We start from the raw sequence: 26867 nt of genomic DNA on the forward strand, positions 1-26867 counted from the left end.
GAAGCGGGTGCAGTGAGGCGGTGCAGTGAGACGGGTGCAGTGAGGCGGGTGCAGTGAGATGAGTGCAATGAGGCGGTGCAGTGAGACGGGTGCAGTGAGACAGGTGCAGTGAGGCGGTGCAGTGAGACGGGTGCAGTGAGGCGGGTGCAGTGAGGCGGGTGCAGTGAGACAGGTGCAGTGAGATGAGTGCAGTGAGGCGGTGCAGTGAGACGGGTGCAGTGAGATGAGTGCAATGAGACAGGTGCAGTGAGATGAGTGCAGTGAGGCGGTGCAGTGAGAGAGGTGCAGTGAGACGGGTGCAGTGAGACAGGTGCAGTGAGACGGGTGCAGTGAGGCGGGTGCAGTGAGACAGGTGCAGTGAGGCGGGTACAGTGAGACAGATGCAGTGAGGCGGGTGCAGTGAGGCGGGTGCAGTGAGATGAGTGCAGTGAGGCGGTGCAGTGAGACGGGTGCAGTGAGATGAGTGCAGTGAGACAGGTGCAGTGAGATGAGTGCAGTGAGGCGGTGCAGTGAGAGAGGTGCAGTGAGACGGGTGCAGTGAGACAGGTGCAGTGAGGCGGGTGCAGTGAGACAGGTGCACTGAGACAGGTGCAGTGAGGCGGGTGCAGTGAGGCGGGTGCAGTGAGACAGGTGCAGTGAGACGGGTGCAGTGAGGCGGTGCAATGAGACGGGTGCAGTGAGACGGGTGCAGTGAGATGAGTGCAGTGAGACGGGTGCAGTGAGACGGGTGCAGTGAGATGAGTGCAGTGAGGCGGGTGCAGTGAGGCGGGTGCAGTGAGGCGGGTGCAGTGAGACGGGTGCAGTGAGGCGGGAGCAGTGAGACGGGTGCAGTGAGACAGGTGCAGTGAGACAGGTGCAGTGAGGCGGGTGCAGTGAGGCGGTTGCAGTGAGAGAGGTGCAGTGAGACAGGTGCAGTGAGATGAGTGCAGTGAGACGGGTGCAGTGAGGCGGTGCAGTGAGACGGGTGCAGTGAGACGGGTGCAGTGAGACGGTGCAGTGAGGCGAGTGCAGTGAGGCGAGTGCAGTGAGACGGGTGCAGTGAGGCGGGTGCAGTGAGGCGGGTGCAGTGAGATGGGTGCAGTGAGACGGGTGCAGTGAGACGGGTGCAGTGAGACAGGTGCAGTGAAGCGGGTGCAGTGAGGCGGGTGCAGTGAGACGGGTGCAGTGAGGCGGGTGCAGTGAGACGGGTGCAGTGAGGCGGGTGCAGTGAGACAGGTGCAGTGAGGCGGGTGCAGTGAGGCGGGTGCAGTGAGGCGGGTGCAGTGAGACGGGTGCAGTGAGGCGGGTGCAGTGAGACGGGTGCAGTGAGGCGGGTGCAGTGAGGCGGGTGCAGTGAGGCGGGTGCAGTGAGACAGGTGCAGTGAGGCGGGTGCAGTGAGACAGGTGCAGTGAGGCGGGTGCAGTGAGACAGGTGCAGTGTGACAGGTGCAGTGAGGCGGGTGCAGTGAGATGGGTGCAGTGAGGCGGGTGCAGTGAGACAGGTGCAGTGAGGCGGGTGCAGTGAGACGGGTGCAGTGAGGCGGGTGCAGTGAGACAGGTGCAGTGAGGCGGTGCAGTGAGACGGGTGCAGTGAGACGGGTGCAGTGAGGCGGGTGCAGTGAGACGGGTGCAGTGAGACAGGTGCAGTGAGACAGGTGCAGTGAGATGAGTGCAGTGAGACAGGTGCAGTGAGGCGGGTGCAGTGAGACGGGTGCAGTGAGGCGGGTGCAGTGAGGCGGGTGCAGTGAGACGGGTGCAGTGAGACGGGTGCAGTGAGACCTGCTGGAGCTGCTGCTGCTGAGCAGTCTGTCTCTGATGCTCCACTGGATGTAGGGCTGAGGGTCTCCTGACGCCTGACAGTGAAGCACGGCTGTGTGACCCTGATACACCGTCGTCTGCTCCGGCTCCAGCTTAAACTCCACAAGAACTGACAACACACACACACACACACACACACACACACAGGAGTCATCAACCACAGCGTTCAATCAGAACACAAGCACACACACACACACACACACACACACACACACACACACACACAGGTGAACAAGAATGAGTCATCAACCACAGCGTTCAATCAGAACACACACACACACACACACACACATACAGAGGTGAACAAGAATGAGTCATCAACCACAGCGTTCAATCAGAACACAAGTACACACACACACACACACACACACACACACAGGTGAACAAGAACCGGTCATCAACAACCACAGCGTTCAATCAGAACACACACACACACACACACACACAGAGACACACACACACCTCCTACAGTGAGATGAACGTGTGCTCGTATCTCTCCCTGAGCGCTGCTGGACGCCACACACGTGTAGTTTCCTCCGTCGGATCGGCTCACGGTACTGAAGTGAAGAACTCCTTTCATCTGAGTCGCGTGAGGCGGGAGATCAGCGCCGTCTGTTGGCAAACACACACGTGAAACACACACACGCGAGAGAAACACGCATGTTCACACTGACACCAGGAAGTCATTCAGTTTAAGTCAGCGCTGGTGATGTGACTATGCAAATGAGCAGTGACACGATACAGCGACAACCAATGGGAAAGCAGACAGCAGAGCTCATGTGATCTAATCTTGATATATTAGTGACCAGCAGTCATTTTAGTTGCTGTGTGGGGTTAGGGTTAAATGATTTAAATGAAATGATTGTCAGAGTTAGGGTTGGTCTCTGACCTGCTCTGCTCCAGTGTATTGTGGGTGTCTCTCGCCCGGTCGCCACACAGCTGATGCTGCTCTCTCTCTCCAGCTGCACACACTGCGACGGCTGCGGGACGGGCGTGAACTTTAACTTCTCTGAGAGACACATCACACACACATGAGTAAAGCTGGCACTCAAACACGCCGTGATGTAACAGCACGCAAACCACAACAAAACAGAAGTTATGTCATTTACAACATCAGAACAGATCACGAACACACGTCACGTTCTATTATACTGGAGACTTTCTGAGGATTGTCATGATTTAAAGGGGTCATGAACTGAAAATTTAAATTTTCATTGATCTTTTGACAGTTAAGAGGTCGTTATAATATAAAAATATCCTGTAAGTTTCAAAACCCAAAACTTCCTTGATATTTCAAAAAAAGCTTTTATTGTGATCAAGGCCAGAAAACATCAGGATCTGAAAAGTGTGGAATTATGGCGTAATAGTGCAGCGAAAGACCGCCTTTGCAGAAGAATATCAACGCCTACGTCTACATCACCGCGTCTTTGGCCCCGCCCACTGGAGCATTAGTGAATATTACATGAGAACGAGTAAAGATCGACACAGGATCAATACCATTACCTTCCAGACGATCAGAATGCTAGGAGAGTGTTGTTTTTTTTCAACTGTGAAAGTCTCAGCTGTGCATTATTTGTTTGCATTTGGTGCATTTCACTTTTACGATATGGATCTGCCAGCAACACCACAAACATGTAAGTAACCATGTTTATTCTAACACCTGATCTGTGATCAGTGATTTCTGATGTGTAATTATTCAAGTTCGGATAATTATTTTTCTTAAAAAATCGTTCAATACTGTTTATGCATTAGTAAATCAAGCCAGTGACTAAACGATCAACTTCACATTGTTTCTTTTAGTAACATGAAAATAATCTGTTATTTAAATTGTGATTAAATGATATGCAGAAAGCGATCAAAGAAAGCTCCCTTTACAATTGCCCAAGCTGTCAATCACACCGTTTATCTGGACACTTTCCAAAACTCCCGTTATAATGACGCTGTTACACTGCACAACGAAGCTCTTACTGTATTTACATCGTGTTTGCATTGTTATTTGGTGAAAGCATTCGTGAGAGAGCAGAAATTGCGTTGCACTGATGAGATCACTTCATTCACGCGATCAACAGACTGTCTGTCATCAGCTGGATGGAAGCATCAGATGGAATAGATCTAAATATAAAGCTATAAACAACACTTTCACGATTCGTTAATCTTGACAGTAGTAATAGAGAAAACGTAATAAAACTATTTGAGAGGGTTCCACATTATTGTGCTTATTTCATATGCAAAGATGTTAGCCAATCACAGCAGTGGGCGTTTACACACACACATACACACACACACACAGGTTCCTCTCACCCAGTATGTATATGCGTGCGTGTGCACTGATGGATCCTCCCTCCGACACACACACACACACACACACACACACACACACACACTCACCCAGTATGTGAACGCGTGCGTGTGCGCTGATGGATCCTCCCTCCGACACACACGTGCAGCTGAACATCTGACCATCGTTCACCTCAGCGCTGTTGATCCTCAGAGTCCCGTTAGAGAAGAGCTTATAACGAGAGCCCTGCAGAGAGAGAGACTGTGTGTGAGAAACCTGACGCGAGGTCACCTGATCAGACCATGATGAGTGTGTTCACCTCCTCACTGATCGGGATGCTTTTGCGGTACCATGTGACCCGTGGTTCAGGTGTGCCCTGAGCGTGACAGTGCAGGAGACCCGGCTGACCCTCCTCGATGTGTGTGTCCTGCGGCCTCACAATCCACTCTGGAGAGGCTGTAAAACACACACACACACACACACACACACACACTGTAACGGTCACTTAGAGCATTTATGGTAGTTCGAGGTACAATGAGAACAGCGCATGTGTGTCAGTAATAGATGTGACAGGTGAGGAGAAGAGATAACCACTCAACCGGCTTTTGTACACTTTCTTTTATTTCCCTTTATATTTGTGACCAGAGTTGAATGTTTATTTGTATGCTTTATCTCACTCAATCCGGATGATCCGGATGTATGCAGATGAGTGTGACGTTTAAGTCATTTTATTAAAACCCGGGGGAAATACGCCATCTCTCGTGCATCTTTTCCTCAGACACCACATACTGTTTTTCTCTCTGGGCAACAACATCTCAACTTTGAGATCAGTGTGTGTTGGGTCAGATGAGTGTGTGTTGGGTCAGATCGGTGTGTGTTGGGTCAGATCGGTGTGTGTTGGGTCAGAAGAGTGTGTGTTGGGTCAGATCAGTGTGTGTTGGGTCAGATCGGTGTGTGTTGGGTCAGATGAGTGTGTGTTGGGTCAGATCGGTGTGTGTTGGGTCAGATCGGTGTGTGTTGGGTCAGAAGAGTGTGTGTTGGGTGAGATCAGTGTGTGTTGGGTCAGATCGGTGTGTGTTGGGTCAGATCGGTGTGTGTTGGGTCAGATCGGTGTGTGTTGGGTCAGATGAGTGTGTGTTGGGTCAGATCAGTGTGTGTTGGGTCAGATGAGTGTGTGTTTGGTCAGATGAGTGTGTGTTGGGTCAGATGAGTGTGTGTTGGGTCAGATGAGTGTGTGTTGGGTCAGATCGGTGTGTGTTGGGTCAGATGAGTGTGTGTTGGGTCAGATGAGTGTGTGTTGGGTCAGATGAGCGTGTGTTGGGTCAGATGAGCGTGTTTTGGGTCAGATGAGTGTGTTTTGGGTCAGATGAGTGTGTGTTGGGTCAGATGAGTGTGTGTTGGGTCAGATGAGTGTGTGTTGGGTCAGATGAGTGTGTGTTGGGTCAGATGAGAGTCTGTTGGGTGAGATGAGCGAGTGTTGGGTCAGATGAGCGTGTGTTTGGTCAGATGAGCGTGTGTTGGGTCAGATGAGCGTGTGTTGGGTCAGATGAGCGTGTGTTGGGTCAGATGAGCGTGTGTTTGGTCAGATGAGTGTGTGTTGCGTCAGATGAGTGTGTGTTGGGTCAGATGAGAGTCTGTTGGGTCAGATGAGTGTGTGTTGGGTCAGATGAGAGTCTGTTGGGTGAGATGAGCGAGTGTTGGGTCAGATGAGCGTGTGTTTGGTCAGATGAGCGTGTGTTTGGTCAGATGAGTGTGTGTTGGGTCAGATGAGTGTGTGTTGCGTCAGATGAGTGTGTGCTGGGTCAGATGAGTGTGTGTTGGGTCAGATGAGTGTGTGTTGGGTCAGATGAGAGTGTGTTGGGTCAGATGAGTGTGTGTTGGGTCAGATGAGTGTGTGTTGGGTCAGATGACTGTGTGTTGGGTCAGATCAGTGTGTGTTGCGTCAGATGAGTGTGTGTTGGGTCAGATGAGTGTGTGTTGGGTCAGATCAGTGTGTGTTGGGTCAGATGAGTGTGTGTTTGGTCAGATGAGTGTGTGTTGGGTCAGATCAGTGTGTGTTGGGTCAGATGAGTGTGTGTTGGGTCAGATGAGTGTGTGTTGGGTCAGATCAGTGTGTGTTGGGTCAGATGTTTGTGTGACTCACTGGCGACAGTGACCTCGAGCTCCTGCTGCTTGGTTCCGGCCCGGTTGCGAGCGACGCAGGTGTAGAGGCCCGAGTCTGAGGTGTGTGTGGAGCTGAAGATCAGGTCTCTGTCGCGCTGGTGGACTCGACCCTCAGACGCCACACGAGCACCAGCGCGCTCCCACCACACCTGAGGCTCCGGCTGACCCCGAGGAGGATCACAGCTCACACTCGCCCTGATGGAGGACGAGAACACCCGAGACATGCGCTCGCCCATCTCGCTGATCTCTACACACACACAAACACAGCAGATAAACACCTGTTCTGTCAGGACCACTATCGTCAAATACAATTGACAATTAGCATACAGTTTGGATTGGCGGTCTGGTTCTGTTCTGGGCAAGAACAGCCTAACATGGATAGGAGCAGCAATAATCCCCCTCAGGGTAAACAGAACAGAACCAACATGAATGTGTTGCAGATGTCATCAATTCAAGATTTTAAAGTACAACATAATGCGAGAATTTAGTTTGATTCAGGGGGACTCAGAATGCCATCCTGACTGACGAGAGGTGGAGCTGGGGAGGGAGGAGGAGCTGGGCAGAGAGGTGGAGCTGGGGAGGGAGGTGGAGCTGGGGAGGGAGGTGGAGCTGGGCAGGGATGAGGAGCTGGGGAGGGAGGAGGAGCTGGGAAGGGAGGTGGAGCTGGGGAGGGAGGTGGAGCTGGGAAGGGAGGTGGAGCTGGGGAGGGAGGTGGAGCTGGGGAGGGAGGTGTTGCTGGGGAGGGAGGAGGAGCTGGGGAGGGAGGAGGAGCTGGGGAGGGAGGTGGAGCTGGGGAGGGAGGAGGAGCTGGGGAGGGAGGTGGAGCTGGGGAGGGAGGTGGAGCTGGGGAGAGAGGAGGAGCTGGCGAGGGAGGAGGAGCTGGGGAGGGAGGTGGAGCTGGGCAGGGAGGTGGAGCTGGGGAGGGAGGAGGAGCTGGGGAGGGAGGTGTTGCTGGGGAGGGAGGAGGAGCTGGGGAGGGAGGAGGAGCTGGGGGGGAGGAGGAGCTGGGGAGGGAGGTGGAGCTGGGGAGGGAGGTGTTGCTGGGGAGGGAGGAGGAGCTGGGGAGGGAGGAGGAGCTGGGGAGGGAGGTGGAGCTGGGGAGGGAGGAGGAGCTGGGGAGGGAGGTGGAGCTGGGGAGGGAGGTGGAGCTGGGGAGAGAGGAGGAGCTGGCGAGGGAGGAGGAGCTGGGGAGGGAGGAGGAGCTGGGGAGGGAGGAGGAGCTGGGGAGGGAGGTGGAGCTGGGGATGGAGGTGGAGCTGGGGAGGGAGGAGGAGCTGGGCAGGGAGGAGGAGCTGGGGAGGGAGGAGGAGCTGGGCAGGGAGGAGGAGCTGGGGGGGAGGAGGAGCTGGGGAGGGAGGAGGGTAATCAGCTCCTGAGAAACGCGACAGCTGCTGATAATACTGAAGGAGCTTATATATGAGTACAGTGATGGGCATCGTATTCCTACAGGTCGAGGATCAGCTGAGAGTCACTGACGCTACGCTTAATATCTGAGAACAGCAGCATTCAGTGACACCGTACAGCGAACACTGAGCTGAGCTGTCAGAACTCATCAACTACTCCCACAATTATGTGTGTGAAAGTGTAAGTGTGTATGTGAGTGTGTGTGTGTGAGAGTGTAAGTGAGTGTGTATGTGTGTGAGAGAGTGTAAGTGAGTGTGTATGTGTGTAAGAGAGTGTATGTGTATGTGTGTGAGAGAGTGTAAGTGAGTGTGTATGTGAGTGTGTGTATGAGTGAGTGTGTGTGAGAGAGTGTAAGTGAGTGTGTATGTGTGTGTGTGTGTTTCGTCTCACCTGCGATCCTGAGCGCTGCCTCTACGTGCACGTGTTTGTTCTCTCCATACTGAGCCACACACTTATACACACCTGTGTTGCGCTGCTTCACCTGAGTGATGTGCAGTGTGCCGTTAGCATACACCACAACCCTGCACACACACACACACACACACACACACACACACACACACACACACACAGACACACACAGGTTAGTCACAGGTGAGTTGTTCTTAGGAGTAAAATAACTGTAACTGTACAGAATTCAGCAACATGACAAATTGTTTATTCTATTAATAACTAGAATATGAACAATTCTGCCAAAAGCGAGTAATTAGTGTAACTGTAGTGTTTACTGTTGCTAAGCAACGTCACAACACACACACAGAATGTGGGTCATGGGTGTGTTTTATGGCATCAGACGCGGCTCTTCCAGGCAGAATCTGTTTGATCAAACACAATCAAACATTCAGACTCACAGTCAAAGCAGACTGAAGAGAGAGAGAGAAACACGGGTAATCCCAGAATCCTCTGTGTGTGTGTGTGTGGGTTTCTTCAGCACGTTCACAGCTGAAGATGTTTCTATTAACACTTTTCAAGCGGACTAACAGCTGAACGCATGAGTCACAGGAGATGAGAATCAAACCGTGACTGAGAGAAAGAGGCAGATCAAATAAGATGAAGATTATGAAGATGATTCTGGTGAGATCTGCAGTGTGTGTTGACGTGTTGAGATTAGCACAGGATGTTATTAGTGCATTAAACATCATCAAAGCAGAACATCACTGCTGAACGTGCCCAAACATTCACTGGACTACCCATAATGCACCAGTCAAACACTCAATGGCATGCTGAATCATTTATCAGTGGGTGGTCTGACACGCTTTAAGGCCCTGATATACGCAGGATACACAAGTTCTTCACTAAGTAAAAGTGAGTTGGAAGTCCTTTATCAGCGATATACTGTTAGCGAACATCCCAGCGCCGCGCTCATGTTTTTACTCGCGTCTGAACTCGACTGAGCAGGAGAAATGAAGGGGAGGAGATCCACACCTCAGAGAAGGCGGAGCCTCAGAGCCACGCCCACCTCCTGAAACACACTCTAAATCAACTTTGTTTCATTAATGGATTTCGCTGGAAGTATATCGGGCCGTTACTCTCGTCGCTCGCGCAGTTCAAGCACTCATGCTCTCAACCTCAGTCAGTATCTGAAGGTGACATATTACGAACCTTTTCACTATGGAAGCATATGGGTAGCAATATTCAATTTGAAATGTAATATGCAAAATGACAATGCATTTCTGTATTTAAATTCACATTTTCAATTACATTTGTGAAACGTTTGGTGCAAAATAAAAATGAAAAATCAATTATATAATTTACATTTGCCTAGTATTAATATGTAACTTGAATACATATTTGAATGCTTTATAAGTTTAACATGTTCAAGCAAAAACTGTAGCAAAATGATAATTTAAGTATTATTTTTCTTAACTGCATTTACACTCACAGTTAAGACACCTGCGATTGCATTTTCATTAAATGTCCCGAAATGAAGGTTGCAAAAATAAATGTTTGCTACAGACATGGTCAATAGTGTTCAGTGCTCGTCTGAGCTCAGCCACAGAACAGCTTCAGGCTCTGCTGGATCTTCATCAGTGCGTTAGAACTGGTCTCTGGTGTCGCGTGCGAAACCAAATGTCGTGCCGTGTGTGTAAACGTGCAGATTAAGGGCCGGTAATATTATAATAAGATCCTCTTCATACAGCAGAAGGAGAGCGAAACCTGATCGGATTATTTTTTGTCATGCTAGCAGAGAAAGACTCACCAACACAAAGCTACTGGGTTTCACTTCTCATGTTGTCTGTGTTGGTAGAAGCACCGATTATAGCACTTACACGCGGAGGAAGTCAGATGTTCATGATATGTCTCCTTTAAAGGACTCACTGGTCTAATGTAAAAACTGAGCACTGGAGACCTGGAGCTTGTTTGGTGTCGTCGCCCGAGTGATGAAGAGTCTCACCGTGATGTGTTGACGACGGGTTCTGTGTCGTGGAACCACTGGAGAACCGGCGGAGGCTTGGCTCTGAACCCACAGTGAAACACAGCGTCCTCGTTACGCAGAACCACCTGATCCGCTGGAGCCACCAGCACACGGGGGACAGTCTTATCTGCACACACACACACACAGAGAGAGAGAGAGAGAGAGAGAGAGAGAAGAGTTAGGTTCTGATCTTATTAATATACACACACACACACACACACACTAGGGGTGTAACGATGCCCTCATGTCATGATTCGATACATATCCCGATACTGAACTCACGATACGATATTATTGCGATACTCCAAGACATATGATCAAAGGTTAACATAAAAATGTGCTGTTGATTAAAATGCAATATTTAGTATTACATTGTGTGTGTGTAAATGAATATTCTTGGACTTGGTGCTGAAACCCAAAGCAGGACGATAGAGACACCAGAATAACCATATTCATGATTCTGAAGCTGAAAGTACAGATTTATTTCAGATGAATATGCTTGAACTCTGTCACTGACTAGATATATTTAAAATAATGTCGGCCAGTTTTTACTGGTAACATCAGATATTTGGCATTATCAGGACACACACATATCCCCCTATTGCATTATTATACATTACATTCAACATTATGTATAGTAGTGTAATGTAGTACTGACACTAAAACTCTTTTTATTTTGGGTGAACTATCCACGATACATATTGTTGCATTTTTGTATTGCGATATATTGTGACACGATATATTGTTACACCCCTAACACACACACACTCTCTCTCTCTCTCTCTCTCTCTCACACACACACACACACACAGAGAGAGAGAGAAAAGAGTTACGCTCTGATCTTAATAATATACAGACACACACACACTTGTATAATTCTGTATATATAAATACACACACATGCATGTATATATTTACGATTTTTTATTTATTTATATATAATATAAATTATATATATATACAGTATACAGTATACATGCAAATATTTCTCAAATATACACATGCATGTGTGTGTATTTATATATACAAAATAATTATACACAGTACACACACACATATATTATGTAAACACAAACTTTTATTTTGGATGCGATTAATTGCGATTAATAAATAATAAAGTACACAACATGTGGAGCCGGTCGCTGTGACCTGTGTGAATGATTGGATATTACATGCATATGCATTTTAAAATCATACTGATCTACTTTTTAATATGAATCAACATTTTTTAGATTTGCAATACAATTCGAATGAAGGCAGAATAAAATGACAAGATGCAACAGTCACGTTCAGAGATCATCAGATGACGGACACGCTCGTGCAAGCGTTTACTCTCCTCTATTCTTCTGCTAAATCTCCTCTTCCTCTCTCCTTTCATTTGTAATTTTCATGCTCTGGCTGATCTCTCTATTCTTCAGCGGGGCTTTTCTTCTGTCTGCAGGTGTGTGTGTGTGTGTGTGAGCAGCACAGGTGGCTGATGGGAAGGCTGGCCGGGGTGTTGGGTTACGCTTTATACATTTCTGCTTTGCTTTGCACATGAGGTGACAAACATAACAGAGCGCATGAAAACATCTGCAGTCGCACGCGATAAACCAGACAACATCTTCATCTGTGACCTAAACCTGCTCGCGCTGACACTCTAACGCTGGGGTTTTACACCTGGGATCCAAAGAAAAAACATTTAAACAATAAAAATGTAATACTAATACTATTTCACGCTTATTTATACTATTAATTTTCATAGTATAAATTTGGTCTTTATGCCTTTTAAATGTTAGGATGGGGGTCTGAGAGATCGGAAACCCCTGATCTAATATAATCTACAAAACACATCCAGTCTAAAAGCTGCCAAATAAAGAACCTGTCTGCCAAACACTTGTTCATCAATTAAGAAAAGTTACACATAGATCCACAGTGGACAAAAATGTCCGTGTCCAAAAACTGTCAGAGCTCAGACTTTAGTTTGGTCTCATTTCAAAGATTTTTGTTGAAGTAAAAAAAGTTTTAGAGGTTTAAGTTTATGAACATTATTTTATTTAAAATGTATATTTTATAAAACATGTCGAACTCTAAAACTGCTAAAGAATCAAAGCCATAAATCTGAATAAGTTGTGTTCCAAATTTAGGGTTGATATCTGAGAAATGAGCTTTCAGAGAGAGTGTGTTTGCAGGACCAGACGTTCCCCGTTAGATGCAGCGAAACTCACCGGGACACCGTAGCTGGGTTTGTGATTTAAATATTTCAAGCACATATACAAACACACACAATTTTTTTTTATTACACTTATACAAACCATACTCTGACATGCATACCAACACACACACATACACACAATTATTACTGCATAATGTATCCGATTGGCTCTATAATATTGCAGAAGCAGAAAACAGGAATAAAGCGCGTATTTGCTTTATGGGCCAAACCTGAGAAAATGGCACATCTGGTAAAACATAGTAAACATTTTAATTTTGAGGCCTTGCCAACAGAATGAAAGCCTATTAACAAATACTGCATCATATTATAGTTAAATGGCCCTGAGATTAAATATTAATGGGTTTTAATGGGTTTCAATGGGGACATTTTTGTCCTTAAGGTCCTGAGAGGAACTATTTTGTGTTACTGGTGTAAATTAGATTTATTAAAGGATATGGGGGTGAAATCGTAAAATTCCAATAAAAATACACACTTGTGCCAATATTTATGCAGTTGGCATTAACACAGGCAAAATGCTAAAAAAAAAAACATACTGAAAAATACAGAAATGTCCATAAGGGGTCGCACAAGGGTTAAAGCTCATAGTCTTACCGATGATGTTGAGCGTGATGTTGTGGTTACTGCACACTTGTCCGGCTGCGTTTCGAGCACAGCAGTAGTAAATCCCAGAATCCCCTGGGCTGAGGTCGCTCAGCGTGAGGTTCCGGTCCTTCCCGACCAGCGGGTCTCCATCTTTGAACCATTTACTGCTCGGCCTGTACGGGTCACAAACATCCTCAGAATCAGCTCACAGCTGGTCTTTAGTCATGTGATGCGTTTAGTGCAGGGATCAACATTATTAACGGGCAAGTGAAAATGAATACTTGCCCGACCGGACAACTAGCCTGATTAAAACGTCAAGAACAAAAAATAACTAGAGAATCACCAAAACACGAGAATGATTCTGGATTCATTTAGTGCAAGCGGCGATTGATAGTGCATAATAATATAATATATAATGTACTGATGGAAACAAGGTTGTGCTGCTGTTGAGGAAACAAGTGAGCGCAGCACACACAGAAACTCAGCTAACATACTGCGGTAACAATACAAAATGTGTAGTTTTTATATTTATAACATAAGATACAGATAAGGAACATCACATGACCAGGAGTGCTGAATACCCTCAGGATTGAAAATGTGACACTGATTTCATATGACAGTTCAATAAACAAGTAATTAATATTAAGTCACTTACATTTTAGACGTAAATAGTTCCACATATCCCAGCAGAACCACAGCGCATCTCCCAGCAACACTCAACTGTGTTTCATCACTGAATGATTCAGAGTTTTGAACGAATCGGTTGAGTCAAAGATTCAATGACTCATTCATAAACAACAGCCTCATTCCTGAACGAATCAGTCATTTGAACGAATCGTTTGAATAAATGACTGAATGACTCGCTCATTAAGACGGTCACCTGCCGCCACCTACTGGTGGTTTCGTTTCATGGTTAAAAGTATCATTCTTTCCAACATTTCTTATTTGTATATTCAAAAAACATTTATTCATAACATTATTTAATGCAGTTGTAATTTTTAAAATTATTGCATTTGATTGGTAACAGCCCTATAGTCTCTTATTATCCTAATTTAATTTATTGATCAAATTAAGCATATGTTTAAAACGATTAGGGAAAAACGCCCTTTATAAAGATTCAAATGTCATAAATATGCAGACTTAATTATGTCCAAGCTGACTGAACAGTGATGAGAATATTGCTTCAGAATAAATTATATTTACAACACACACAAAAAAAATCATACTTTTCCTGGACAAGCAATTTTTTACTTTTATAAAGTGAATGACTGAAGGACAAGCACATGAAGAGGCTTAATGTGGAGCCCTGGTTTAGTGTGAGCATCAGACATGTTTGACTCACCGTGGATGTCCATCAATGTGACACTGCAACACGATTCGCTCAGCCTCCTCTAGCTCCGCCTCTGAGGCGGGATCCTTCATGCTGACCGGCCCCCTCTCCAGCCCTGAGACACATAACAACCATCACAATCATACGCTGAATACAACATACCATAGACACATGTGAGTCAGTCAAGTCTCCTTCATTTATACAGCGCTTGAACAATATAGTGTTTCACAGCAGCTTTACAGTGATAACAGGAGATTACAGTAACAGAGAGTGTTCAGGCTTTACAGCAGATCTAGAATAAAGTTATTGTCCAGATAAAGTAGTTTTGATTGATTCACTTCCTTAGTAAAGATCATTAGTTATTAACTCAGCGGCCGCTAACACACACCGTTCTACAGAAAACAGAAACTTTTAATGTGTTCTGGACGTTCATTCACACACAACAGTGTTTGGAGCTCGAGAACACACACTTTAAAACAGGTTTTAAAACATGTTGAAAAACATGATCATCTCTGTGTAAACTTCAAAAACGTGAATCTGTGTAAACGGTGACGGCGTGCACATGCATATCATGTGTTCAGTCTATAGATATGTGCATTTGAATATGTATGTGAGTCATTTTTAAAACATTTTTTTTTTTTTGGGAAATCATGAAATGGATAAAAGAAAACCAGTTCATGTGATTGCGCTCTGTAAGCCCTGATCGAACGGTACTGATGATGTAAGGTAATACTGACACTAACAGGGCTTAGTCTGTGATTTAATTGCCGTCCGAGTCCAGAATGTCAGTGTTTCCGGCAAAATTCACAAAGTTGTTTGGTTAATTTAAATCTGAATACACACTATAGAGGACAGAGAGAATGAGAACTGAGCTGTGAAACAGAGAAATCAAGCTGAACGTGTTTGAAAACTACAAAAGATTTAGGCAGGAAAATCAAAGGCGAAGGCAGGAACACTGATCATCTCGACAGGAATAATTACACGGCTGAGGGCGAGACGCAATCTGACACGCGAGAGAGAGAGAGAGAGAGAGAGAGAGACAGAGAGAGAGAGAGAGAGAGAGAGAGAGTTTGAGCAGAACTCAACAATGACAGAGAGATCCTATGAAACGTGACCTCATTTCCAGAGGCTTCCTGTGACACACTTTTCTTCTAGTGCTGGGCGGTATGAACATAAATTTACATCACGGTATTTTTCAAAATTATACTGGTTTCACGGTATATGACGGTATTTATTATTATTTTTCCAAGCATGTCTGGGTGTTAACCACATGTTGTACTGATTGAGAGGAAAGACTGCAGTAGATTGAGTTATAATGCCCTATTTTACTGTCATGAGTGAATATTGTAGAGAAATTCCACACCAGTATTAATACAGGTTTGCAAGACCACACGAAATGATGCTGTTTACAAACAGGTGCAGAGCGGTGATCATAAACGCTATCAGGAAAGATAAAGAAAGATTAAATGAAAATAACATCAAAACTTTTCTAAAGACAGTCAGTTTCCTTCAAAGATGCATTCATATAAAACACCGCGCCGCTTTCTGACTGAGAAACGTGCAGTGCTCATGTTTATTCAACGATGTCAAAGCCTCTTGGAAAATCTGTTAGTGGCGGGCAATGTGGGAAACACTGTCATATAATTTGAAAGCTATCATAGTTTAACATATCCATCTTAACCGTTACGCTTAGTTACACATACAGCAGTGCAACAGTGGAAGCGACCCTCTCAAACAGTGTCGTGAGTCGTGACGCGTTCCCAACGTGGTTTAAAGGTGCAGTGTGTAATTTTTAGCAGCATCTAGTGGTGAGGTTGTGAACTGCACCCAACAGAATTTACGGTGGCCGACAGGAAGTGATGTCGTCGTCTGAGACAGCAGAGAATAGACAGTTCAGCAATGAGGTTTCTTTACAAAGATAAATTAAGAAATTATGTTTACTTGATTATTCAGTAAAACGATATGTTATTGCGAACATGTGGATGTAAGCGGACCCGCGGTGTGTGTAGAGAGAAATGCCTCATTCTAAGCTAATAAACATAATGGTTCACTATGTAAGGTCTCTATACACCACTGAAAACACTGTCATGTTTATGATATTGCATTTCTGACATCAGATCCTCCTTAATATTACACACTGCAACTTTAAGCGACATACAATGGTATTGCAGAATATTAAAAATTCAAATAATAAAAAAAAAATGTATATAAAAAAAAAAATAATAATAATAATTTTCACTAATTCCTTCTCTCACATTTGATGTTGAAAGAGGCGTTGTTGGAGGTGAGTGTCTCTCCGGTGGCGCTGCTGGACGCCACGCACTGGAAGTTCCCCGTGTCGTTGTGTCGATCCACTGATGTGAACTTCAGGTTACTGCCCTCCTGAAAGCGTCGGGTCGAGTCCTGCACGCGCTGCCCGTCCTGGGTCCACGAGAAGTGTGTGTTCTCCGGGTCGCTGACCTCACAGCGCAGGATCGCACTGCGCCCGTGTAACGCGTCCTGAGACTTCGGCTCTTTGGAGAACTGGAGGGATGACCCCTGGATGATGAAGACTGAGAGAGACAAAGAGAACCAGTCAAACTACCGGAAGGAAAACAAGCGCTTAACTCACTCAGAGCGTCGAAATAAAGGTATTATAATAAAGGTAATATAGATATTTTACGTGTGGCATCAGTGCATCGTATTGTTAGATCGTATCAGTGTATAAACTAACCCAGAAACAAGTGCTTACCTAAATATGTTTACATTAATAATGATGCAGTGAGACACAGCTGAAGATTGTCTCGATACAAACACACACAAATAAAAACATTCATGTCATCATCATCATCATCATCATCATCATCAGATGTGAGTGAAGAACCTCTGAGCGGATCCTACAGACCCTCATCACGTGACATCAGCCCTGTCAACAGTCATCACATCAGCTCAGGGACACAGTGATGCATGCTGGGATACTGGGAGTTTGTTTATATGCTTTTGCTATTCATTTAGCACTTTTATCAAAAGCTACTTACAAAGGAAACATCACAAGCATTTTATCAGTTGCGGGAAAGGAAAGGACTTGTTTGGTTAGTTAAGGACTTGTTTCTGGGTTAGTTAAGGACTTGTTTCTGCGTTAGTTAAGGACTTGTTTCTGGGTTAGTTAAGGACTTGTTTCTGGGTTAGTTAAGGACTTGTTTCTGGGTTAGTTAAGGACTTGTTTTTGGGTTAGTTAAGGACTTGTTTTTGGGTTAGTTAAGGACTTGTTTTTGGGTTAGTTAAGGACTTGTTTCTGCGTTAGTTAAGGACTTGTTTTTGGGTTAGTTAAGGACTTGTTTCTGCGTTAGTTAAGGACTTGTTTTTGGGTTAGTTAAGGACTTGTTTCTGCGTTAGTTAAGGACTTGTTTTTGGGTTAGTTAAGGACTTGTTTCTGGGTTAGTTAAGGACTTGTTTTTGGGTTAGTTAAGGACTTGTTTCTGGGTTAGTTAAGGACTTGTTTCTGCGTTAGTTAAGGACTTGTTTTTGGGTTAGTTAAGGACTTGTTTCTGGGTTAGTTAAGGACTTGTTTCTGGGTTAGTTAAGGACTTGTTTTTGGGTTAGTTAAGGACTTGTTTTTGGGTTAGTTAAGGACTTGTTTTTGGGTTAGTTAAGGACTTGTTTTTGGGTTAGTTAAGGACTTGTTTCTGCGTTAGTTAAGGACTTGTTTTTGGGTTAGTTAAGGACTTGTTTCTGGGTTAGTTAAGGACTTGTTTTTGGGTTAGTTAAGGACTTGTTTCTGGGTTAGTTAAGGACTTGTTTCTGGGTTAGTTAAGGACTTGTTTGTTAGTTAAGGACTTGTTTTTGGGTTAGTTAAGGACTTGTTTCTGGGTTAGTTAAGGACTTGTTTTTGGGTTAGTTAAGGACTTGTTTTTGGGTTAGTTAAGGACTTGTTTTTGGGTTAGTTAAGGACTTGTTTCTGGGTTAGTTAAGGACTTGTTTTTGGGTTAGTTAAGGACTTGTTTCTGGGTTAGTTAAGGACTTGTTTCTGGGTTAGTTAAGGACTTGTTTTTGGGTTAGTTAAGGACTTGTTTTGGGTTAGTTAAGGACTTGTTTTTGGGTTAGTTAAGGACTTGTTTTTGGGCCTTCTGGGTTAGTTAAGGACTTGTTTCTGGGTTAGTTAAGGACTTGTTTATGGGTTAGTTAAGTGTTTGTTTATGGGTTAGTTAAGTGTTTGTTTATGGGTTAGTTAAGTGTTTGTTTATGGGTTAGTTAAGTGTTTGTTTATGGGTTAGTTATGAGCCAATCAAACCAGTCAAACTACCGGAAGGAAAACAAGTGCTTAACTAACCCAGAGTGTCAAAATAAAGGTATTATAATAAAGGTAATATCAATATTTTACGTGTGGCACCAATGCATTGTATCGTTAGACGTTTGATCGACGCATAGATCCATATCGATGTATAAACGTTGTTTCTGGGTTAGCTAAGTGTTTGTTTATGGTGTAGTTATTTTTGTGTGTTCACTGACAAGCATGACAGATCATGTGCAAAGTGGAGTGTCTTACATGACATCGATATCAACACACATCAAGTGCCTGTATCGAATGTCAAAGACATTTTATTTGTTGTACTTTTTCTTTGTAATCCCATGATGCTCTTGAAGTGGGCCACTACAAGCTTTCATTCATTACTCACGCATGAGGAAGCAAAAGCTTCTTGCGTCTGAATATCACACTCACAGACACAGGACTTCTTCCACATTCATATGTGACCTGACATTGGATGATTCGCCTTGAACGAGTCTTCTGAGCGTTTGCTAATCGATCTGAACTCAGCTCGAAGCTCCAGTCCCAGAGATACGGTGATGTAAAGCCCAATGCTTGTTTATGGGTTAGTTAAGCACTGGGTTAGTGTATTCACTGACAAGCATGTCAGATCATGTGGAAAAACAGAGTGTCTTATATGACATCGATATGAGCTCGACTCGTTACGCCTCTCAATCTGCACTCCCTCTCCCGCCAAACGCGTTGACATGCCAGCTCCATTCTCTACGGGCTCCAGCTATCAGAACCGTCCCCAAATTTAAGACTTCTTGAAATGATAATTAAGAATTTTCTGAATAATTAAGAATAATTATGAATTAAAAGGTGTTTTGTCCCTTGGTTTGGTTAGTTTAGGCATATATGAACACGCCGATCACACTCGGATCCACACCAAGACTATCACTCCGAGATTTGACAACTGTGTCTGTATTTGACCATTCAGGCGTAAAGAGAAGTGAATTCGGGATCTGAGCGACACTTCTGGTGCGCGTCATTCAGCGCGAGACCACAATGAGTTCTTTTTCACAACTTACTACGCATAACAACCTGATAAACTCTCTTTAAAGATCCTCGTTAAATGTACACACACACTTCTTTGACATCTTCGCGTCTGACTTGTGCTGTAAGTTTTTGCAGATGCTCCTCTCGACAGTTCAGCAGAACAGTGTCTGCAAGAAGAAAATGCAACATTGTAACAAAGTGAGTCCCAGTTTTGGAACAAAGCAAACGATCTACAGGTGTGACAGACACTTCTGCAAGGATCCTGATGTACTATTTCTCATGTTTAAACACGCTCGTCTTCAGAAAACTCCAAACAAACGTTGAGTTCTGTCATTAAGGACGTGTTGGAGGCACTTAATCCCTCCGTCTCCACCAATCAAGCGTCTATTGTCACGTGTGGGATCCGTGACCAACTGTAATCAACAGTGAGGTAAAATGCTGAGACACCACTAAAAGCTTTCCACCATTAAGAGCATTACAGTAAATGTGTGTGAGACGGTGTTCCGGGCCGACCACCCAGAATCTCATATTACGCCTCATTACCCAGAACACACCTGGGCCCGGGGCCGACACACTGAGAGATGTTGTGGCTGGACGCCAGAGAAGACGCATAGAGACGCTATTGTTCCTCCTGCGAACTGTCATTCATGTGTTTATGAGCTCCTCATGATCTCCTCAGGATCACAGGCGTAAGATCCTGGATGAAAACACAAACACAGACCTAGAGGATTATGGGGATTGATGGGAAACCGGTTCCACGTTAGCAGAAGTGACATTATTTCACTGTGATGCTAATTAAATGAAGCAGCATTTTGCAATTAAGTATTTGGGAGAGCTGGAAGTGTTGGAAGTGTAAAGCCTGTCTCTCCGATTAACATCCAATAACAAACACTAATTCTCCACAGACAAACCAGAGCATCTTCTAAAGCTCAGTGTGCAAACACACATGCGGCGACGGCAGGATGAAACACACGTTTGAGCGAAGGCACGATTATTAAACAATTATGAGGTGTTTCCTGTAGAGTTTAATCTCCCGCTCCATTAGGTTAAGACTATATTCCCAACGCTAACGGTCAGAAATCTACACCTGCGTTTCTTCGTATTCGTACATGTGATGCTGCTGTTTTTCCAACATGAACCTGGAACAACGCTTTATGGCTGAGAATATACAACGCTCCATCGTTTATTACATAGAACACTACAAGATGTCAACAAACACACATTACTTCAATTCTAGCCCTTACAAATAAACTCTAAACATTTTTTTCCTGGCTTTTTATACAACCATTAAAGGAGGAGTTCACTTCAGAATTAAAATTTCCCCCTCATCATCCGAGATGTTCATGTCTTTCTTTCTTCAGTCGGAAATAAATTAAGGTTTTTGAGGAAAACATTCCAGGATTTTCTCCATATAGAGACTTCAATGGGGTCCAACGGGCTGAAGGTCCAAATCGCAGTTTCAATTAGTGAACTTATAACCTGATTATGTAATGTGTGGCGCATCACAGCTAGTGCACGACCAGCATTAGTGGTTAAAAGTATATAAATGTTTATTTCTTTATAAAATGTCCGCTGGTTTGTCTAGATGAGACTCTTATTCCTCGGCTGGATCGTGTCGAGACTTTGAAGCTGCACTGAAACTCACATCTTGCCACTGTTGCCTTTGGCTTGCTCAGTTGGGGATATTTAATTTAATTAATCAATCAATCAACAATACTATTGATCAGCATTACCAAACGTGAACGTTTTCCACTAGAAACAAACATTGATGTATTATTTTAATTTAATACTGTGAAGCTGCTTTGATACAATCTGTATTGTGAAAAGCGCTATATAAATAAACTTGACTTGACATCTGGACCTTCGACCCGTTGGACCCCATTGAAGACACTATATGGAGAAACATCCTGGAGTGTTTTCCTCAAAAACCTTCATTTCTTTCCGACTGAAGAAAGAAAGACATGAACATCTCAGATAATGTAAATTATCAGGACATTCTGAAGTGAACTCCTCCTTTAAACATCCCAGTAAACCGTTTCCTCCGCTGAACAAAGACATGCCGATAATAAAGCCTTTCAAACACAATCATTATTAATCACTCAACGTGAAAGACAAAACAAACAGTTCACAATCCACAGGCGGGTTTTCCAAAGGATTCAGAGCCGGATCTACAGTAACGCTGAGAGGAATCAAACCCGGCTCTTCCTGACCGCAGTCGATAAGAGCTGCCGTCCCTTTCCTCTCCGACTAATCAACTGTGAAAGGAAAAGCACTTTAAATGTAGATGATCCAAGCAAAACATGGAAAACTCTGTATGAAGAGGGAAAGAGATTAAAGTAGCGCTCTGAAAACGAGAACGGAAAGCATGCGAGTGAGATGAAGAGCGCCGGTCCTTTATTTATACAGCGCTTTACAACACTGAGTGTTTCAGAGCAGCTTTACAGAGAGAACAGGAATATAATAATAATATAATATAATATAATATAATATATAATGCAGAGTTTGTTTCCAGAAGAGAATAGCGTCAGTCCGGCTTATTGATTTCAGTTCCTGGAAGGATTCGCTGAGTAACGGTGAGATCATCGACTGAATGAAGCACTAAAGACCTTCAGCATCATCACATGCAGGAACGCGAGCTCACTAACCCTCTGAGGGTCCTGTGAAGACAGCAAGTGTGTTATTGATATGAATATATGATCATATATGGACTTCTGAACGCTTTCGCCCATAGAGGCTAGTCTTCATAAACTCTCACTGGATCTATTCAGCGTGATTATAGCTAACTAACTTATAGTTACAGTTAACCATAAAGAAAACACTTCAGTTACTTGAAAAAAATAAACTTAATTTATTAATTAAATTATTATTATTATTTTATTATATTTTTTTTCAGCTTTTTTCATGTACTTTTAGTTTAACATGATGTACTAAAATAACTAAAGCTGAAATAAATATTTATAAAAAAAACTATTTACATGTTTAATAAAACTGATAAAAATGTCAAAACACGACAAAATTACTAAAACTTTTAACGGAATTATATTTTCTTTTTTAATTTTAAAATAATAACTAATTCAAAATACTAATAAAAACTATGATAGTATCTGAATGACACTAATGTGTGGTATTGCTGTATCATTAGAGGAATTAATTGGCATTAGCTTTAATTAGCATGTGACGGCTGCTGTCAATCACCAGCACTCAGAGAGGATGCTGGGAAGGAAAGAGAGAAACCGTTATTGCCCTTCTTACATCTGATGCAGATTATTCTGATGCGCTTATTAACATTAAAAAGCTTCAATTTGTCATGTTCACACAATGTTTTGTTTGAAATACTGAATATTCATTTATTCATTTATAATTCAGCTTTGTGTGCTTCAGATGAGCAGATGTAAACTCTCTGAAACACAACTGACGTGCTGTTTAATATGGATATAATTAGAGTTAAATGATGTTTTATAACTGGTGTTACAAAACTGAGGACGTCAAAGATTTCACTTACGGAAACAAACCTGTAGCTGAAGCACACACACACACACACACACACACACTCACTCACTCACACCCACACACACTCACACACACACACACACACACACACACTCACTCACTCACACTCACAGACACACACACTCACACACACACACACACACACACACACACGCGCGCACACACACACACACACACACACACACACAATAATGAGAGAAGCTGCTGCACACACACTCATTCAGGAGAGAGAGAGAGACAGACGGGGCGAGAGAGACGGGCTGTTGTTCATGACAGTTAATTAGCAGCAGTTCCTGTTCATTCACCTTTCACTTCCTGTGGATGCATAATGAACCTTCACAAAACAGGCCACACACATTCTCTCTCTCACACACACACACACACACACACACACACACATTTAAATGCTTTTATTTGGATCTGAAAGACATTACACAGAAAACAAGATCCACATAGAGTCTCTGACACAGGTCTACAGCTCATGGCACACACACTCGTACAGGGTCTTCCGTTCATGATTCTCAACATTGAGGATAAACAGAACATCTCCGTCTCCACCTCTGCTCCCTACGGCTGAAACAGGCCAGGATTTTGCAAGCCTTTTTGCCTCCTTTTTTCGCAGCCCCCAAACCCCCCCCCCCCCCCAACCCCCCCCACCCCACACCACACACACACACACATTTTGTTAAAACGAGATGAAAGTGTTCAAAAAGAACTGATGCTCACACTGAAAACAGTTCAATATTTAAAAATCAACAAACAACAAATAAAACAGCAGCTCTATGCACTTTTTAAAGCAAGATTATATTCTGTGGCATTTCCTTCCTTATAATGACCGTCGTCAATAGTAACGCATTATAACAGCGCACATCCATGTATCGCAACGGACGCGCTCTCTCGTTTCACTCAAATACATTGCCGTCTTGCGTCTCCGTTTTTGGACGATTGTTTTGCACGCTGCACGCCAGTGAAATGGATTTATAAACAGGTAAGATTTAAAACATTAATCTCAATTCAATATGTCCCCTTAATTATGTGGTAAAAAAATAATAATAAATCGGTGTAATAAGTGTACAATGATATACATTATTACCCCTTAAATGTCACACTAGTCTTGTTTGAGCTTGATCGTTTCTCTTTGGCTCAAAGCCACTTGCTGCGAACTCTTCTTCGCGGAAGCTTTTATTGCAAGTGAGTGAGATCAAATATTTAAACTCAAAACAACATTTTGTGCCCAATTATTTCCCAGACGTAGTTTTGGTATTGAGGTCAAAGTTAACTTGCCTTGCGTTCGCTAAACAGTGGGTGATGGTCACACAAGACGACTCGGCAGATCTGAAGTGTTTCCCCCTATTGTAGTGACCATCCTCGATTAAGTTTCACTCAGGACTTTTGTAAAAGCCAAAATATGACCACACCTCAGATTTGGTCCTCTTAAAAGGCTGAAGAATCTCCTGAGCACGGTCACTGCCTTCCTCCATTCCTTCTCGAATAAAACAACAACAACAACATTGCGCTGCGCCTGCGTCAGACTGTTGCTGGCTGGACAGGGTTTACAGCGAGTTATTAAAATCGCGATAATCAAACACGGTTTTAATGATAAATAAATTTTAAACGATAATACTAACCGTCAGTACATTTTATCGTGCTTTATAGTGAAACCGGTAATTGTCCCATCCCTAACACACACACACACACACACACACACACACACACACACACACACACACACACACACACACACACAGGTCAGAACAGCAGCCCACCTCAAACACACACACACACACACACACACACACACACAGGTCAGAACAGCAGCCCACCTCAAACACACACACACACACACACACACACACACACACACACACACACACACACACTTACTGACTGATTTACTGATGAAACTGACAGGATTTGAAAGCGCAGACTTTGTTTCATGTCAAAAGTATCAAGTATACTGTGATTATGGGATGGCAGGATCTATGAATAATGCTCACGCTTCGACTGAACATCAACTCGAGATTCGAGAATCTGCATCGTTTCATCAGAGCGAGAATATTTCCAGGAGCTCCTGCATAAACAGCAGAATCCTGCGAGTGAAGTCATGAGAGGAGCAGGGCTGGCAGGGGCTCAGGGGTCGTGACCTCTGGCAGAACCGTATCCCATGAGCCCCTGATGACTGCAGCTTCACTATAACAGAGACACAGGATCTCTGACTGCAGCGGCACCACAAGCCTCGGCGACCATTTTAAAATATATTTGGGAGCATTTGTGCGAGTGGTTGTGGTGCGACCTGTGTTCGCACAGTTACTGCACAGTGTGTGTACCTTATGTGCGCTGATCATTCTATCCACGTTACATAACCAATCAAACTTCATCCTTACGCTCTCACCTTTACAGCAGACTTTAGATTGGTTAATATTAGCTGTCAATCACTCCCACTCGTTGTCACGTGACCGGGAGCCGACTGCCGCGCGAGATTTAAAAGGCTGAATAAGAGATTAAACGAACGCTGGCAGATTTCTTTTGAAAGCCGTCACCTGAACTCACACGCACTCCTGGAGTTGGTGATGTGAATGTGGATCCAGCGGATGAACAGAACCCGTTCAGCTTTCGGAGAGAGTGGCTAAAAGGCTCCGCTTTGCTGATGGCTCGATGCGCTGAGTTCACTGTAACACCGGTAACACAGCGTTCACAACTGAATCAACACGCGAGAGCTTGGTTAGATACGGAGACAGTGCAGAGCACATGTGGCAAACAAATCATGTTCATCGGGTTCGATTATTAAGGCTTCTGATCGCCAGGATCCGCTCCACTAGCAGAGCTAAACGGCACATCTGCTGGTGCTCATAACACCAGTGCTACTGAGTGGAAACGTTTATTTCGATCAGATGAGAATAAAACTTGAACTGAACTGAACTGAATACTGATGACACTGGACTACTGTAAACCTTCACCTGGACTGATCCCTGCTGAACTCATTTATAAACCTGTGTGTAGGATCATTATTACTAAAAGTGTACGTGCGCCCGAAAGCCAAATTCAGACTTAAGAAAGCGTGCGAACGCCAGAACCTGCGAAAGATTCCCTTTATAATCCCAGTCAGAGGAAGATTGTGAACATGCGTCTCCTCCCCGAAATAACCATATATGAGCTTACAACGCCTCATTTTACTATATCCTCATCTGCATGTCATTTGCATATGCATATTCATTCAATGGTACAAAACATTAGGAAAATATGAGATAGGGATGTGTGTCACATTACATTTCTAAAAATCATTTAGAAGCCGATCCTTGCCTTGTTTTTGAATAAATAAATAAAATACTATAAAATACATCAGAGAAAGTTTTTCTCAATCTTTTCCACTGGCCAAATAGTATTTTGAATTGCTTTATACGGCTGAAGATGCATCTTTATCAGCAACACTTATTATTCTGCATATCTGTAAACACTGTGAGTGACTGAACACACTCTTCCACTGTTCCTGCTGTTCGCTTCACCGCTTCTGTTGCTCTCCTTCACTTTGGATAAGAGCCTCTGCTAAACGATTAAATGTAAATGTTAATGATTTAACTTCATTTAACCATTAAATTGCAGGTCAGAAAAATACAAAAAAACGAAACCAGAAAAATTTTAATGGAAAAATCAGAAAAAGAAATTTGGAGAAAGTAAAATGGATTTTCAGAGGGGCTACAACAACACAAGTCTGTTTCAGACCTGAGGGTTAAAATCTGCCACCAGACACTGCAGCTCTAGCTTTCAGTCGCTTTGAAGAGACACACACACACACACACACACACACACACACACACACACACACACACACACACACTTAAGGTTCATCTGATATGAGCGACTGAAGCTCCTTCCCCCTCACTAGCAATT

At 44.0% G+C, this 26867-nt stretch overlaps 1 protein-coding gene across 2 annotated transcripts in view; it reads right to left on the reverse strand.

Moving 5' to 3' along the window:
- Window positions 1–26867, reverse strand: part of ptk7b (protein tyrosine kinase 7b) — a 77411-nt gene that overhangs the window by 12931 nt on the left and 37613 nt on the right. The window contains exons 1-12 of one of the 2 annotated variants that reach the window (XM_079854816.1): window positions 20024–20129; window positions 16441–16737; window positions 14198–14300; window positions 12865–13028; window positions 10038–10185; window positions 8033–8163; window positions 6219–6485; window positions 4395–4531; window positions 4186–4321; window positions 2687–2806; window positions 2260–2409; window positions 1759–1906 (exon numbers count right to left, since the gene is read on the reverse strand). In XM_079854816.1, the coding sequence (XP_079710942.1) occupies window positions 1759–1906; window positions 2260–2409; window positions 2687–2806; window positions 4186–4321; window positions 4395–4531; window positions 6219–6485; window positions 8033–8163; window positions 10038–10185; window positions 12865–13028; window positions 14198–14300; window positions 16441–16737; window positions 20024–20114 (1892 nt within the window). In that variant the 5' untranslated portion in view covers window positions 20115–20129. Of the gene's footprint in view, window positions 1–1758; window positions 1907–2259; window positions 2410–2686; window positions 2807–4185; window positions 4322–4394; window positions 4532–6218; window positions 6486–8032; window positions 8164–10037; window positions 10186–12864; window positions 13029–14197; window positions 14301–16440; window positions 16738–20023; window positions 20130–26867 lie in introns of those variants that run through there. The other variant, XM_079854815.1, reaches the window with a different exon arrangement.

Source organism: Squalius cephalus, assembly GCF_949319135.1.
Source record: "Squalius cephalus genome assembly, chromosome: 21".
Classification (NCBI taxonomy): Eukaryota; Metazoa; Chordata; class Actinopteri; order Cypriniformes; family Leuciscidae; genus Squalius; species Squalius cephalus.